We start from the raw sequence: 15,788 nt of genomic DNA on the forward strand, positions 1-15,788 counted from the left end.
GTGTGCAGTTATAACGAGGTACCAGTTATAACGAGGTAATATTGCCGGCCCCACGGACCTCGTTATCACGGGGTTTCACTGTAGAGTGTTGACTGCCGGTGGATTATGAAGATTAGCCATTGTGTACTGTCCTCTGAACAAACCGATTATTGACTCGTAATAAGGCAATGACCCATGATGAAAACACAGTTACAGTGGACTCCTGTTCTAACGGCGGTTTTCTTTAGTTATATTGATTTTTGTTACAACCAAATGAATAAAAAATGAACATACAAAGAGTGGATAACGTTGCGGCCCCAATTTTCAGTTTGTGGTAACGGGAATTTCGTTATAACCATGTTCGTTATAATGAGAGTGCACTGTAACATAAAAGGGCACACATGCTGATAAAAATACACATATTATTGCATGAATTAATTTGTCATATCTCTTATCTTTTTTTCTTTTATTTCGCATTTAATATCCACTGAATACATTTCATGGAAAATGTATTTGATGGAAAAATGATAAATTCCTGCTTTATGGTTACAAGCAACGTACACCAGGAACATAAATAAATAAGACTTAGTACACATAATTTACCAATCACTAGTAGTGTAAGTGCATTGTGAACATGTTGGATAAAAATCAACTCATACAAGATTGAGAAAAAAAACAACCAACAAATCGTCGGGTGACCGTGCATTGGCCGTTAACGCAATACAAATTGTATTGCATTAACGGCCAATGCACGGGCACCCGACGAAATGTGCAAGAGTCAAATTTTGTCTGTCCAAGTATTCTCATGATTCCCAGAAGCTTTGACTCAAGGTTACTGAATTAATAAAGTGTGACCCATTTTGATTGCTGTCAGTAACATTATTAGGAAGGGCAACTTGAAAAAATGTTTCAAAATGATAGTGATCAAGCACATAATACAATACATTTGCTGGTATATTCTAGAGATAATACTGTATGCACTCAGTTTTTACTCTCAAGCTAATATATGATTTTCAAAACCATATACGCAGGGAAACAACTCTCAATACTTTAATACAAACATGACTGGAACTAATATCACCATCACAAGTTGTTTTGCCTCAGACTTGTTTAGGATTTGACGAGATTGCTGCATTGAAAAAAATGGCAAGAAAGCACTTGGTTTAATTCCTACACTTGAAATCCTGAAGATCGCAACATCATTCCTTTACGTAAAGAGATGTTCATGGAGATACAGCTGCAGCATCAATTTTAGTCTATTTCAGTCACCTCCCTTACTGTCAGCAGCATCGTGCTCTTCTTCATCTTCATCCTCCTCCTCATCATCTCCATCATCATCATCATCATCGTCATTTCCATCATCTTCATTATCACCTTCATCAGCAGAAGCACCTTTCTTGGAGTGGAATAGCTGCATAAGATGAGCAAATCTCTTCCTGACCTGGGAGACAATGTACAAAAACAGCAGTGTCAATCATACACAAGATTTCAGACACTGCATTACAATTCTTGTAATGTTCAGTACAAAAAGTAATGTTATGATGGATATAATCTATGAAGATTTATTCTAATTTACAAAAATGCTTCCTAAAGGCTAAAATTACCCCTGGTTTATAACTGGAAAGATCCCATAGGGGAGAATTCCTGGGTGATATGATGTTCAGTACCAAACATTAAATCTAACGGTGAGCTTAACTTACCTATGGAGTTAACTTCTGTCATTCAAAAATCAATTAAAAATTTTCCAGTGGCTAAAAACAAAGCAATTAAACTGCAGCATGCAATGGAGTGGTTGCCTCGGCTTTCTCATGCAACCATAAGTTCGTGGCCCTTTCTCTCTCTCTCTCTCTCTCTCTCTCTCTCTCTCCATATATATATATATACATGTATATATATATATATATATTTTTTTTTTTTTTTTTTAACGGAAGATCATTGATTCTGACCATTGAAAGAGGATTGACATGCAACCCTTTTTGCATACATATTTTTGCCCAAAACCTATTCCTACAAATGTAGCATCTACACCTCACGCACCACACCTTGGCCAAGTTCTACGAACAGTCATCATGTGAGTCATTTTATGACCACCTGTTGGGCAGAATCATGTTCTTATGCTTGTTTCTATCTCTAGAAAGCAAAGACAAACAACAGACTTTACCTCTTGTGATGTCTTATGTTCAAGTTTGTCAGCTACTTTCAGGAAAGTCTTCTCATGGGCACCATGTTCTTGACAAGCTTGCAGCAACGTTTTGTCCTCAACCCTAAAATCACAAGGATAAAAATTGATCTTGTAAAGAAAGTTGGACCTCTGTTTCTTGATTATGAAGTCTTGTTCATTATACTCCTCTCTATTCTTCTTCTTTTTTTTTCTCTCGCTTGACATTCTTCTGATAACATATCCCTTCATTTACTTTCTAATAGATCAGAAAACTTTCATAAATATCTTTAGACTCATCTAAGACCCCGTTTACAGTGCAGGGCTGGGCAGAGTCGCGGCCAAGCACAGCCTCAATTGCGGGGCCCCCGCAATTTTGTCCGTTTACACTGCCGGGCTCGGCCGCACTTTTAATTCAAACCTTTCAATATTTTGTCGTAGTGGGCTCTGCTTGTAAACAAATGCAATTTGGTATAGTCTGGTTTTCAGACCCCTTGCTAACTGGATTCTGTGGTGATGAAGTCACCGTTCGGGCAAAGGCCTTTGCCGAAAGAAAAATCCTTTGCAGGACAAAACCACCTTAAACTATACTAGTTTTTGACGTTGAGGGGGTTAACATCCTGAATAACGAAATAGTACGGGCAGAGGGTTTGGAAGCCAGACTAAAATTGGCTGCGCATTTGGCCCAGTTTGCGTTTACACTGAGAAAAGGCCGGGCTCGGCCGCGGCCGAGACCAATTCTAGAGCGTGGCCAAATGCGCGGCCAATTTTGGCCCCGCATTTGGCCTTTTGCACGTTTACACTGAAATGAAGGCGGGGTCGGCCGCAGCTTGGCCTCGCACTGTAAACGGGGTCTTACTCACACTCTCATCAAAGTACAAGACTTGGTTATCAAGATTACACAAAACACCTGTGTTACTACATACCATCCTACATGCCATGGATGCAAATTGTGATACCCATTACATGTATCTTTATGGAGAATGCAATACATTTACCTCCTAATCCCTTGAAATACATATACAGTGTATAATGATGGTGCACATTTCTTGCAAAGCCCACATCAAAATGAGAGTCCTTATATGCACTTCAAAACTGCATCTCAGAAGAATGAAAAAAAAAGAAGAAAATAGTGAGGTAGGAGTAAACTCTGCTTACAAGATACTCCGGTATGAAAATTTTTTCGTCATAACCAACTCTTGTAAGGCTAAACACCCATAGGCTTTTCACAGATACTAACATGTAGTACTACAGACTGTCACTACAAATTTGGCCCTTTTTGTGGATGAGAAAGTCATCTTATTAGCACATGTTTATGTGAAAAACAGAGTATGGTGAAAAGTACATGTGTGGACATGCAGATTCTTGGACCTCACAATGAAACCATCAGATTACTGTAAAACGACGAATTTTCGTGTGCACTTTAATTTCGCTAATTTCGCGAGCGCCAAGATTCCCGAAATTAAAATGCACGCAAAAGTTCTTGTTTACACTATGTGCATTGAACGCTAGTGGCACTTCGCAAAAATTTCATGCCACGAAAAAGGCTGTCAGCTTCAATTCGCGAAAATTTCATGCCGCGAATATATCATGTTTTACAGTATCTGCTACAAATATTCTCTTTGTGGGTTTGCAAGTTTAGTGTAAACATCATATACACATGTACAATTGTACAGATTTTTTTTTTTTCCAAAATCAGCTTTCTACATCTGGGTGAGTTGTGCCATAAAATGTGTGTAAACTTCCATTACCAGGGAAACTCTTCTTGCAACAGTCGAAAACTCATCGTATAAGTGTTACCTGTTTTTGTTTGCAGTAAAACATTGGAATGAATACAACACGCTGAAAAAAAAGAGCTTCAAGGACACATTTTAATAGTATCCATACACATGATACACTGACGCAGTTCACAAAGTTAGACTAGAAATAGGTAGTGGTAACCACAGGCAGAAGTTCAAAATGTTGGGAGTGTCTTGTGGAGTGTTTAACAGCTTTGCAAGATGTTTACATGTTTATTCTTTGTACGAACTCTGACCTAATGACATTAATATTTCCTGTTATCAAACAACAATGGAAAATGAGCCAAAAACAACATAATCAATACGAACACATCCTGAACTTAATGGTGAAATGAAGGATCCCTCCTTTGTCATCATTAAGTTCCATTTCATCTAAAACATGCCACAACTTGATGTCAGAGCAAACAATGAATATTTTTGTGTCATAGGCATAGGTTATGGCTTTATTTTTGTGATTTTTAAGTCCTGATTTGGAGCTGAGAAAAGAACAAAGGGAAGTGTATGCAAAACCAATCCCTGCAGGATGCCATGCTTCACAGGGAAGCTGCATGATTGAGAGTTACTATTAATGATGGACTGGCACCTATTTTGGCTGTGAGACCCAGAGAAAACACATAGTTAGATAATTGACAAGACAAAGGATGTGGTAAATGTCTGACAAGAGAACAGGTGTGAAAGACCTACCGTGTCCACACAGGTCCTTTCGTAGTCTCTCCTACACTGACATCAGTAGTGACAGCCAATTCTGCCTTGGTAGTAGTCTCTGGTTTCCCAGGCTGTGGTGTACTGTCCATGGAGGGGCTTTGTGTGTCTGGTGTTTCCTGCTTCGCCTTCCCCTCTCTGCCCTTTCTTGGAGTCTGCCTTCCATCTTTACTTCTCAGTTCTGTTGAGTGGGACGAGTCCTCTGATGAAAGTGGGACTTCACTGCTTTTGCTATGCTGTGCACCACCATCTGTAATAGCAGTTGAACTCTCTTTGTCCTAGAGGAGACAAAAAGGCAGATGATTAACTTGAGGTTTTAGGCGAAACACATAACAAGAGACCCGGGGGTCTCGCGCTCACCTGAGTGTCAAAAGTTCACCTTCCATGCATTCTAGAAGACTCTTACCTGAGAACATTGGAAACTTGTGGTGGGGGTAGCTTTGAGAGCTGGGGCCATGGTGTCCATTTGCATATTCCATCACACTGTAAAAATATCTGCCCAGTGCACTGTCCTTTCTAGTATGTTGGACTATGCAGTTTGGAAAAACAAAACGACTTAACCCTAACGAAGAGGAGGTCACCCCTGATTCTGCCATGAACCAGCTTGAAACAATGTCAGTCATACTGACTCACTGTATTTGCTCAGCTCAATCACTTCTGGTTCTAGAGAAAATCTTTAAAGATTCCTTACTGGGGGTGGGTTGGGTCGCCCTTGGGGGCCCCCCAGGTGAAGCATGGTGCCCATTTGATCTAGGGATGCTATTTGCCAAGTTTGGTGAAAATTCATCATGGCATTTTCAAGAAAAAGATGAAAATGTACAATGTGGGCCCCACTAGGACCCCTCCCCACCACCTTTCCCATGGTCCTAAGGGGGGCACCCCTGATTCCGCCATAAACAAACTTGAAACTACAGTCATCAATGTACCAACTCATAGTGTTAACTTCGCTCTATCACTTCTGGTTCTAGAGAAGAAGACTTTCTTTAGATTCCTTAATTTGAGGGGGGGGGGGGGGGGGGGGGGGTTGGGCCCCTCTGGGGGCCCCCAGGTGGGGCATGGTGCCCATTTGAACAAATTGAGATCCTATCCCCCTAGGGATGCTACCTGCCAAGCTCGGTGAAAATCGGTCGCAGAGTTCTCAAGAAGAAGATGAAAATGTAAAAAGTTTACGCATGACGGACGACGCACGACGGACGAAGAGCGATCGCAATAGCTCACTTGAGCCTTCGGCTCAGGTGAGCTAAATACTCAGTATGTGTACCGCAGTCTACACTGAAAATCACAGTAGATCATATGAAGTGTTAGCACACTGGCGCATATCATCTCAAACTCTTCATATAGTGTGATCATGTAAATACATTTATTGTATCACACTGTCCTTTATGGGCTAATGTTATATTATTTTATGTTACACTTGGATGGGGTAGTCTCGGGATATGAATATGTTTTGGAAGTATTTCATCAAATGCAACTGGAATGGGAAGGGAGTTGCATAATTGTGCACATGACCAAATTTAATGTAAGTACAATCAACCTTGCTAAGTTGACCTCGCATAAGTCGAATAATTGTACATCTTTTCAAGTCCTTTCTCTGTATATTCTATTAATCCCTCCTACAATGTAAGTCGAATTTTCTGTAAGTCGAAGCTATTTCTTCAGTCCAGATAGATTCGACTTAGGCAAGGTTGACTGTACTACTGTACAGGTTGGCTTTTTTTTTTGTGGTTTTATTTTCCCTGAATTTCATGAATCGCCATTATCTGCTAATATAAAGTAAAAACAAGAAAATAAAAATCAAGCCTTGCAAAGGCTGGATCACACACAACTATTGTGTAACGATGGTTGGGGCAAACAACCTGCAATCACACAGTACTTCAAATGCAGAAGACAGCACTTGCTTATGTACAGTACTGAGTAACACAGTATACAGTCCTATAAAATCATAAAGCAGATCCTAATCAAATGTTTGGTTGAGAATTTCAGCCCTTACAGCATACAAAATACATGTAGCAAAAGATTGACTCATTCTAGCAGCACCACTGCATAACAATTTGATCCATAGTTTACTACAATGAGTAATGATGGATGTCATGCAATGACAGTAATCAATCAGCTTTCCAGGGAACAACGATGTCAAAGCTCATGAGTTTTAATAGTTTGAATAATATATCTATCAACTATGCTGAATCTAATGCTTTGTCTGCTTTTGCATACAAAGTCTTGGTCCAAGTATGGCTCCCATCAACTATGTTGAGCATTAAATTTCTTCTTTTTTGTTCAAGACATCTTGTATGAGTACATGTAATCCTATCAGGTCATATAAACATAGTGGCAAAACGTGGTATAGCCATTTGAAAATGTGCAAACCAGACTTATAACTCTCAGACAGAGTGACCAAATCCCAAGGTTTATGGCCTCTGTGCTTTCCCAATGGTGAAATTCTACACCAGATTTTAGCACACTCTATACATTTTTGATACATGCTGTACAGACAAATTATGAAACACTGTAAGTGTAGAGGAAAGAGCCGAGGAGCCCAGGAACCCTAAGTTGCAGAAGTAGGGTTGTATAACATTCCAATACATTTTTAGGGATGATGGGTTAATAAGATTGTCACATTAAAAGCTCAGGAAGGTAAAAATACCACAAGCCAACTATAGTTAGTTTAAGATGGGTTGGAGGATAAGAGCAGACTCGAGCACTCTTCACAAAGAACAACCAACTGGCTGTGGGTGTTACTGCAGCCGTTATATGGCCTGTTGTTTCTACACCAGCCTCTTTCTTTGTGACTTTCAGTCTTAGGAATTAATCCTGGATAAATGACTAAACCTGCGGTGGACTGGTTGAGTGATATGCCGACTCGAGTGATATGCCATGGTTGAGTGATATGTCACTTGTAAGTCTTCATACACCAGCTCAGAGAGAAAGAGGCAGAGATGGAGCTCCCTGAACAAAGTGCTGTGATGGTGCTGCTGCACAATTCCTTGGAAATGCACACTAGTAAAAAAGTACAAAGACCTCCTGAGCTTTGTTACAACAGGAAAATACTACTGTGAATTAGATCAGTCCTTAACCACTTGAAGCTTGATTTCTATCAATATTTGCTTGGATTTGGGTATCTAACCTTTATCTGCTGGAATTTGGTCGGTGAGCTTGTGACACTCCTGCTGTCTGTATCACCAGTAATACCAGTAAGAAGAGTGGTCTGTGAAGAGGCAGGGCTTGTGCTCATGGGTGATCCAGAGTTACTGAGAAGGCAAGTGAAGAGTGTAAACACATCAAATGATAAGATTTTAAAAAGAAATCACACTCAAGCATACAAGTTCATCAAGGTCACATATGTACACCAGTGACCACCCATAGATTTTATTTGTCAACATGCTGTCAATGCGATAGTTTACTGGATTCACCGCCCAGAATTTCCACAAGAAACAAAGTTAGACACATCAATGATGATCAAATAGCCACAGAAATCTCTTGCACAATATTTGTCACATTTTTCTCACACTTTCACAGATCAATTACTCTACTTGCAATACATGTCAGGAGTATATTTTATTTCAGAATTAGAACTTCCAAGACTGTGAGTGGTGGAATTCACTGTCAAGAACTAGTGTTAATTTTGCGAATATCACACAACTCATGAAAAATGCCAGGTGTACAGCACTTTTGTCACACAACTAAACGGCCGTAATCTGGCAGAACTCCCTAAGTTGATTTTGGTCGATTTTCAGGTTTTGAGTGTTTTGTGTGTTTTTTCTCATGCTCTTTCAAGTGGGCCAAAAAACAAGTTGTGATTCGGTACAGAAAGTTATTTTTAGAAAGTAATTTTGGCAAAATTCCTGAGGAGAGAGGGCGATTAATCTGGCAGAACTGCGTAAGTCGACTTACGACAACGCTTGGACCAAGGTGTTCCTGCATCCCGCACGGACATGGTATATCTTAACACGCGCGTGCGCGGCCTTGGTAGTGACAAACGCACTGCGCGTTCAAGCTAGTAGCAGTGCCCAGCTAGCTAGCTAGACACGTCGTACGGCTACGGAGTGTACATACACGACGACAGTCACGCTAAAGCAATGGATCCAAAAGCAATGACCCTCAACTCTTGGGGGAAATTGCCACTTTCTTTCCATTCATAGACAGGCAGGCTTCAGAACAGGTCAATATGCGGTATGCCTTACTATTAAGCATTGCTACAATCTAGGGTTTTTTAAGCCTAGAGCATTTCTAGATCTAACAAACGTTATAGTTTATCTTGTCTGACATCACGCTCCAGTCAACTTTAGGCCTAGGGTCTAATTAGTATTGTAGCACTTGTCCATTGTTAGTGTACGTGAAATCAATGTACTGTGCAGTAGGTCACGCAAACAACAATATCTGTAATGCATAGCTTCTTATTTTGTTTTTCATTGTAATAAGCGATTAGTTGGCTTGGATCTATGGGATTGATCTCGAGAAGTTTAATGAATATCTAGGATACCGTCCATGACGATGGCATTTTCGATCCAATCCTACAGACGTCAGAAATTGGCCAATACTAACACTTTTAGAGCTACAAGTTTACTTTTTAATACCGGTACCGTACTGGTACTCCCGGCAGAGTTGTACAGTACTACCGTTACTTAACTTAAGCCAAATCGCCGGTTATTCTGTCTTTACTCCGTTTTCTATTTTTCTAGATTTGATATGGCATAGACATTCTTTAAGTCTGTAATATGAAGAATCTAGAATCTTCAGGTTAAAAGCTAAATTATAATCATTTAGCCCTAGAAATAGATCTGAAACTAAGATCTAGATCTGTGATCTATTAATTAGGTCTATATAGGCTATAGATTTTATAGACTTACCGTAAGTCATTAGATAGGCAGGTTAGGCTTTACGTTGTTCTTAGATCTACTATAACATTAGTAACATTAGTACTAGATCCCCAATAGACAGTCTAGCTCTAGATTTTGCCCGTACCTGGATATAGAGTCTAGATCTAGAGTCTAGACTAGAAACTAATTTTCATTGATATTACTAGTCTATTAATGACGCCCCAAAATAGACGTCTGGATGTCTAACATTAGACCTAGACGATCGAGTAGAAAGAGTTCGAGAGTTCTAGTACGTTTTATAGGCCTGCGTAGAGAGTAACGGTTAGAACACTACTAGTACTAGTACTACCCTAGTACTGTAGTACTTGTACTGTAGGAGTCGACACAAACGAGGCCTAGGGTCTATTTTCTATTTCTAATAAAGCTGTAAATAAACTTTTAGTCAGGCCTAGCTCCTAGTATTCTTTGGTTTGAATAGAGTTTAGGCCTTCAGCCAAAAGGGTCTTGGCATACTCTTACTTTGGGCATAGAGTAGGAATGATGAGATCAGTAGGCCTATCGTATGCAGATCCCTACGTACCGCTCTACTAGTCTCTAGATGTCTAGTGTATCGTTTAAGGCCTGAATAGACTACGGTCTAGACGGTCTACAATGTAGTGCCTGTAGTCTTGATGAACATATAGCTTAACATCTAGTGTAATAATGCTTCATGAGATCGACAATAACCCAAGACAGCAGCCAGGCTTTTGATGTAGCGCTACTTCTCGTGCCGCTATTTAATACTGAAACATGAACACAGACTGACAACATTTGGGGGAAAGCAAGTTATTTTCCACATACGAATGAATGGATAAAATGAAATTGAATGTGAATCAATAATGATGACTTTATACAATGTGAACAAATATTTCAAAAAATTGTACTCGATCTAAAATATTCATTGTTTTGACACTGCGTCCGCTGAATAGTAAGGGGGGTGGATGGTAAAATATGATAGACAACCCGCAGAAAATAGACAGAGATACGTAGTTCTGGCTGATAAGCACGTGGTTAACGACGAAAAGAGATACGTAGTTCTGCCTGATGAAACACGTGCTTATCAGGCAGAACTGCATATCTCCTAGAGATACGCAGTTCTGCCTGAAAAACCCCCTCGCATGGCCAAAGACTTACGCAGTTCTGGCTGATCAACCCGGGCACGTGACCAGAGATATGCAGTTCTGCCAGATTATGATCGCAAAAATTTGGCGACAATTAATAGGAAATTTAAATGAGAACTTACCTGTTTGAAATTTAAATTGTATTTTATGAGGAAGGCGAAGGAAGAGACTACGATGCATAAAGAGTAATAATAGGAGAGCCCGCACGCGCGTCCAGCAATATTAGTAGCTCCGAAAAATGTGAATACCAATACCAGCAGTCATCCTACTGCTATTGAGAACTACCTGAGATTATGAAGAAGGGTGGGAGAGGAGGGACTGTAGTCTCTTCCTTCGCCTTCCTCATAAAATACAATTTAAATTTCAAACAGGTAAGTTCTCATTTAAATTTCCTATTTTATTTCGGAAGTCTCGAAAGAGACTACGATGCATAAAGAGTAATAATAGGAGACTTTGAAGCTGGTAGTCACATTTTTTGGCCACACAGAACTGTGCCAATGACCATAATTACCACAAGGGGTACAATGTACGGCTTTACCTTTTATGATAATACTGCATGGCTGAAACCCCTATTCTCATTCCTGAGGGGTTTCGCGTAATATGTTTGAAATGTCTTCTCGTTACTCCAGCCTGCCTGTGCCAAAATCTCATGTACAGGCAGATCTTTCCTCTGGGCAGCAGACGCTGAGGCTGCTCTCGTGGAGTGTGCCGAGAACAAGCTGGTGTCAATCCCAGCTTCTGTCATAACTGTCTTAATCCATCGTGACAAAGTTTGGGTAGAAACCCTGTGATACGGTTTACAAAAACTTATTAACAGATACTTTTGGTCCTTCCTAATGATCTGAGTCCTTCTCAGATACTCTCGAAGGTATCGTACAATGCAAACTCGTCTGTCTGGAGGGTACGCTCTTAGGCTAACGACTTGGCCTGTATTACCAGGTCTGTGGTGCTTTAACAAGTCATCAATGACGAAATTGACAGAGTTGTCTTTGAATGTCATCTTGTCTATTCTCAAAGCATTCAATGTCTGCACCCGCTGTGCTGAGAGAAGCGCTAATAACATTGTCACTTTCAACGTTAGCTCTTTCAAACCCAATTCGCCTGCAGGTGATTTCCTCCTCAGATAGTTGAGGACAGTTCTAACGTCCCACACCTCCGTGTAGCGTGGTCTGGGGGGTCGTAAGTGAAAGACTCCCTTCACAAATCTAGTTATTAGAGGATGAGTGCTTATGGAAAACGAACTGTCTGTGAGTGTCAGAAAAGAAGCCAGTGCACTTCTAGCAGAGTTTATAGTACCGTAGCTGGCTCCCTTATGGAACAAGTCTGAAAGAAATTCTAGTGCCCATTCCGATGAGGTCTGGAGATAGTTAATGTTGTTGGCAGTGCAGAAAACTTTCCATTTGCTGATGAAGCTATGATATTGCTGTCGTGTAGATTTCCTCCAAGAAGCTACGATGACCTTGACGGTCCCTGCACTCAATCCCTGCGACCTGAAGGGTTGGCTGAAAGCCTGCAACAGAGCAAATCCAAATGTTTGTGTAAGGGGTGGGGCATAAAAGACACAGGTTGAACAAGAAGTTGTGCATGTCTACATAGGACAAGTGGTTTTTCAGTCAGCATGTCCTGAAGTGCTGGGAACCATGATTGTGTAGGCCAGTTTGGTACTATTAACAACCCTGTGGCTTTATCTGCCCTTATCTTTTGCAGACATTTAGGGATAAGGCAGAAGGGAGGGAAAGCATAGAACCATAATGGACCCCAATCCACTGTAAATGCATCTACATTCTCTGCCAAAGGATCAGGCTGCCAAGTGATATACCTGGGTAGCTGTGCATTAAGTCTGGAAGCGAAAAGATCGATTTCAGGGAGGCCGAAATGTTCTACCACTTCTGTAAATTGGGTTTTGTTAAGCATCCACTCTGTTCGATCATTAAACTTCCTTGACATGAAGTCTGCTGTGGTATTGAGCCGTCCTGGCAAGTAGGCGGCTGTGATCCAAATCTGTCTTTCAATACACCATTCCCAAATATCATGTGCCAAATTGTTGCATTCCTGGGATCTGAAGCCCCCCATATTGTTGATATATGAGACTGCAGTTGTATTATCCATTCTAATGAGAACATGAACATTTCTCAGGTTAGAGCAAAAGGACTTCAATGCCAATCCTGCTGCAAGGGTTTCTAGATAATTTATCTCATTGTTAACAGCCTTTTCTCTTTCCACTTCATTCCATCGTCCCCCTATGTTTGTGCACATGTCTGTTGCTCCCCAACCAGACCCACTCGCATCAGTGCGCAATTCTATTGTATGCCTGGGTCTGTCGATAGGATTAGAGGTGTACTGTATGTGATCAATCCACCACTTAAGTTCCTGTTTGGCTCTACTAGACAAGCTAATTTTCCTATCAAAATGACCTTTATTGGCCTTCAATGCCAAAATCTTCTCTTTTTCCAAGATTTTGTAGTAGAGGGGCCCATATTGGGCTGCAGGAAAGGTAGCAATCAGTTTCCCTATTACTCTAGCCACTTCTCGGATAGAGGATTCTGTGGCATGCAACAGACTTGTGCACTCAGCAGTGATATCTTCCTTCTTAGATTCAGGAAGAGTAACTGTCATATTCACAGAGTTAAGGACAAATCCCAAAAAGGTGATTTCTTTAGTGGGTTTTAACACTGATTTAGTCTGATGGACAAGAAACCCCAAGTCTTCGAGGAGATCAGTCGTAGCATCGACTGCTCTTTGAGTGCTAGCCTCACTCTTCCCAATAATGATAGTATCATCAAGGTATCCCACTACCATGTGACCTGCTCTTCTCAGATGAGCAAAAACCGGTTTGAGAAGCTTTGTGAACAAACGCGGTGCTGTACTAAGCCCGTTTGGCAGTGCGCAATATTGCCAAAGTTTGCCCTGCCACACAAATCGCAGGTATTTCCTATCCTGCGGATCAACTGGTACTGAATAGTAAGCATCCTGAAGGTCGACTGAGGCTAGCAAGCAATCTGGTGTAATAAATTGCATTGCTGTATGGATGGAATCCATTTTGAAATGCTGATAGACTAGGCTTTTGTTCAACTCTGAGAGGTCAAGAATGACCCGAAGGCTGCCATTCTTCTTAGGGCGGGTAAAAATGTTCGAGATGAACTCCCCCACTTCATGTGAACAAGGTTCAATAACATTCTTGGCTGCCAGTGAATCAATTTCAGCTTGGATATTGGCCAAATCTTCATTCTTTACTTTGAACTGAACCAAAGGATTAACCCTTTCAGGTGGAAAACATTCAGGCTTGAATTCAAGTTTATAGCCATTCACAGCTTGTAGTACTGTGGGATCTGAAGTTAACTTCTCCCAATTACATGCATGAAGCCTCAGTCGACCTCCAACTGGATGGTCATTTACACATGAAGTGGTAGGTCTAGATTCTATAGATCTAGTAAATTGAGGAGTAGATCTAGAATACCGTTCTTCTAGATAAGGTAGAAATGCATCATGGTCAGTTACTGACATGTCAAATGAGCAATATGTTGAATCTATATCTCCTACCTCTTCAGAGGCGGGCTGTTGGGTTACTTGTTGTGGGGAGTCTTGCTTCTGGCCTGTGGATGAGCTCTGCTCTGTGGCCGTTGCTGTGGGGGAGGTCGCGACTTCCCCTGGTAGCGCTGGTCTAAAAAAGGACGATTTGCCGTTCCATGCACGAAGCGTGAGGCTGCAGCGCTACGCGAGCCCGTCCAGCCCGCATCGCGAGCCTGCCGGCGAGCTCCGCTGTTGAAGGGCCGTCTGTACGGATGGAAAGAGCCGCTCGGACGAGAAGTATGTTTCTGCTGGGTCCTCATGACCCCAGCAGAGGCCTTATGTTGTTCTTTTAGATCTTTCATCTGTCTTGTGAGATCATCACCAAACAACAGCTGCGTGACTGGTGTAGAAGGCTTACAGAGATGCACGTATTCCGAGTTGATGTCCGGCTTAATCAGCTCCTTCCGCACGCAATTCAGTTCAAAATGCGCATTACTCAATAGAGCAAGTGCGTCTTGCTGAGACTCGGAGATATCTCGCGCGTCGAGAGAGCGAAGAAGAGCCCCAATACCGCGAGTCAGACATTTCTGCACTCGCTGTAGTTTCAAATCACGATTACGCGTGACGGACTGCAAGTGTTCCCAAATGGGAGCGTTCACTTTAGGTGTATCGAGGTGGGGGCAGTTGCTCGGTGGGGGGTATTTTTCAACCGTTTCCTCGATGGCTTTATCTTCTAGTTTGTTGCCAATAAAGTAGTTCACCGATTTTGCGATTTCCTCGTCAACTGCCTCCCCAATCCCGAGGGGGATAGCATACTTGGCTGCCAACTGTGGTAGCTGTGCAGCAGGGGGAACCTCTTCCACCCCTTCGTCAAAATCGAACGGTCCATCACGCTCTGCGTCTTCAGACGTAGACGTATCAAAATCGTCCCCAACAAAATGGCGGACGTTAGTAGGCAAGCGGGAAAATTCCTCCGCTGTAGATTTCGATGTAGACGCGCCTGTATGTACCACAGCAGCACGGCTAGTGGTTTTATCATGCGATTGGGGAAGGTGTTTCACCACTTCGGCGAGGAGATTTTCAAGTTTGTCTAGACGAGAACTAACGTCCCCGGAGGTAGACGCCCGATCCTCGGAAGGGGCTTTCGATACCATATGAGGAGCTTTTTTGGGAATTTTCTTCATCGTCTTCTTCCCTGAATCTTGAGCCTTTCCGATGCTCACATTCTTCTGTACGTGCGCCGTACCGGCATCGCCGGAGGGAGGCGCTGGTGGTGGTAACTCTGACTTCGTGGCACAGACCTCCTGTCCACGTGTAGCACGTAAAGCGAAGGATGGATCGTGCTGCTCTTTCGAGCTCATATTTATCGAACCAACGTAACGATTAGGCTCGAAAGATGCGTCAAAACACTTCTCAGTAGGTTCCGGATGACCGGCGAAGCAAAATTTCCGGCGATGAATTTATGGAAAAATTTCAAACCGCGGAGCTATGCAGGAGAACCTCCTGTCGGCTGGAACGAACGCGAACGTATTGCTGGACGCGCGTGCGGGCTCTCCTATTATTACTCTTTATGCATCGTAGTCTCTTTCGAGACTTCCGAAATAAAATCTGGTAGAACTGCGTAAGTTTTGTAAATTGGTAATTATTACTACTTAAAAAGGTC

At 41.8% G+C, this 15,788-nt stretch overlaps 1 protein-coding gene across 1 annotated transcript in view; it reads right to left on the reverse strand.

Annotated features, from left to right (window-relative positions):
* Positions 1-977: 977 nt before the first annotated feature.
* Positions 978-15,788, reverse strand: part of LOC139744903 (GON-4-like protein) — a 100,527-nt gene continuing 85,716 nt past the window's right edge. Inside the window, exons 24-27 of the mRNA XM_071655316.1 lie at positions 7,763-7,886; positions 4,621-4,916; positions 2,141-2,243; positions 978-1,420 (exon numbers count right to left, since the gene is read on the reverse strand). Coding sequence (XP_071511417.1) covers positions 1,241-1,420; positions 2,141-2,243; positions 4,621-4,916; positions 7,763-7,886 — 703 coding nt within the window. The 3' untranslated portion in view covers positions 978-1,240. The remainder of the gene's footprint in view (positions 1,421-2,140; positions 2,244-4,620; positions 4,917-7,762; positions 7,887-15,788) is intronic.

This window comes from Diadema antillarum, unplaced genomic scaffold (genome assembly GCF_040938485.1).
Source record: "Diadema antillarum isolate AM-2024a unplaced genomic scaffold, OU_Dant_1.0 seq00001218_RagTag, whole genome shotgun sequence".
NCBI classification, from domain to species: domain Eukaryota; kingdom Metazoa; phylum Echinodermata; class Echinoidea; order Diadematoida; family Diadematidae; genus Diadema; species Diadema antillarum.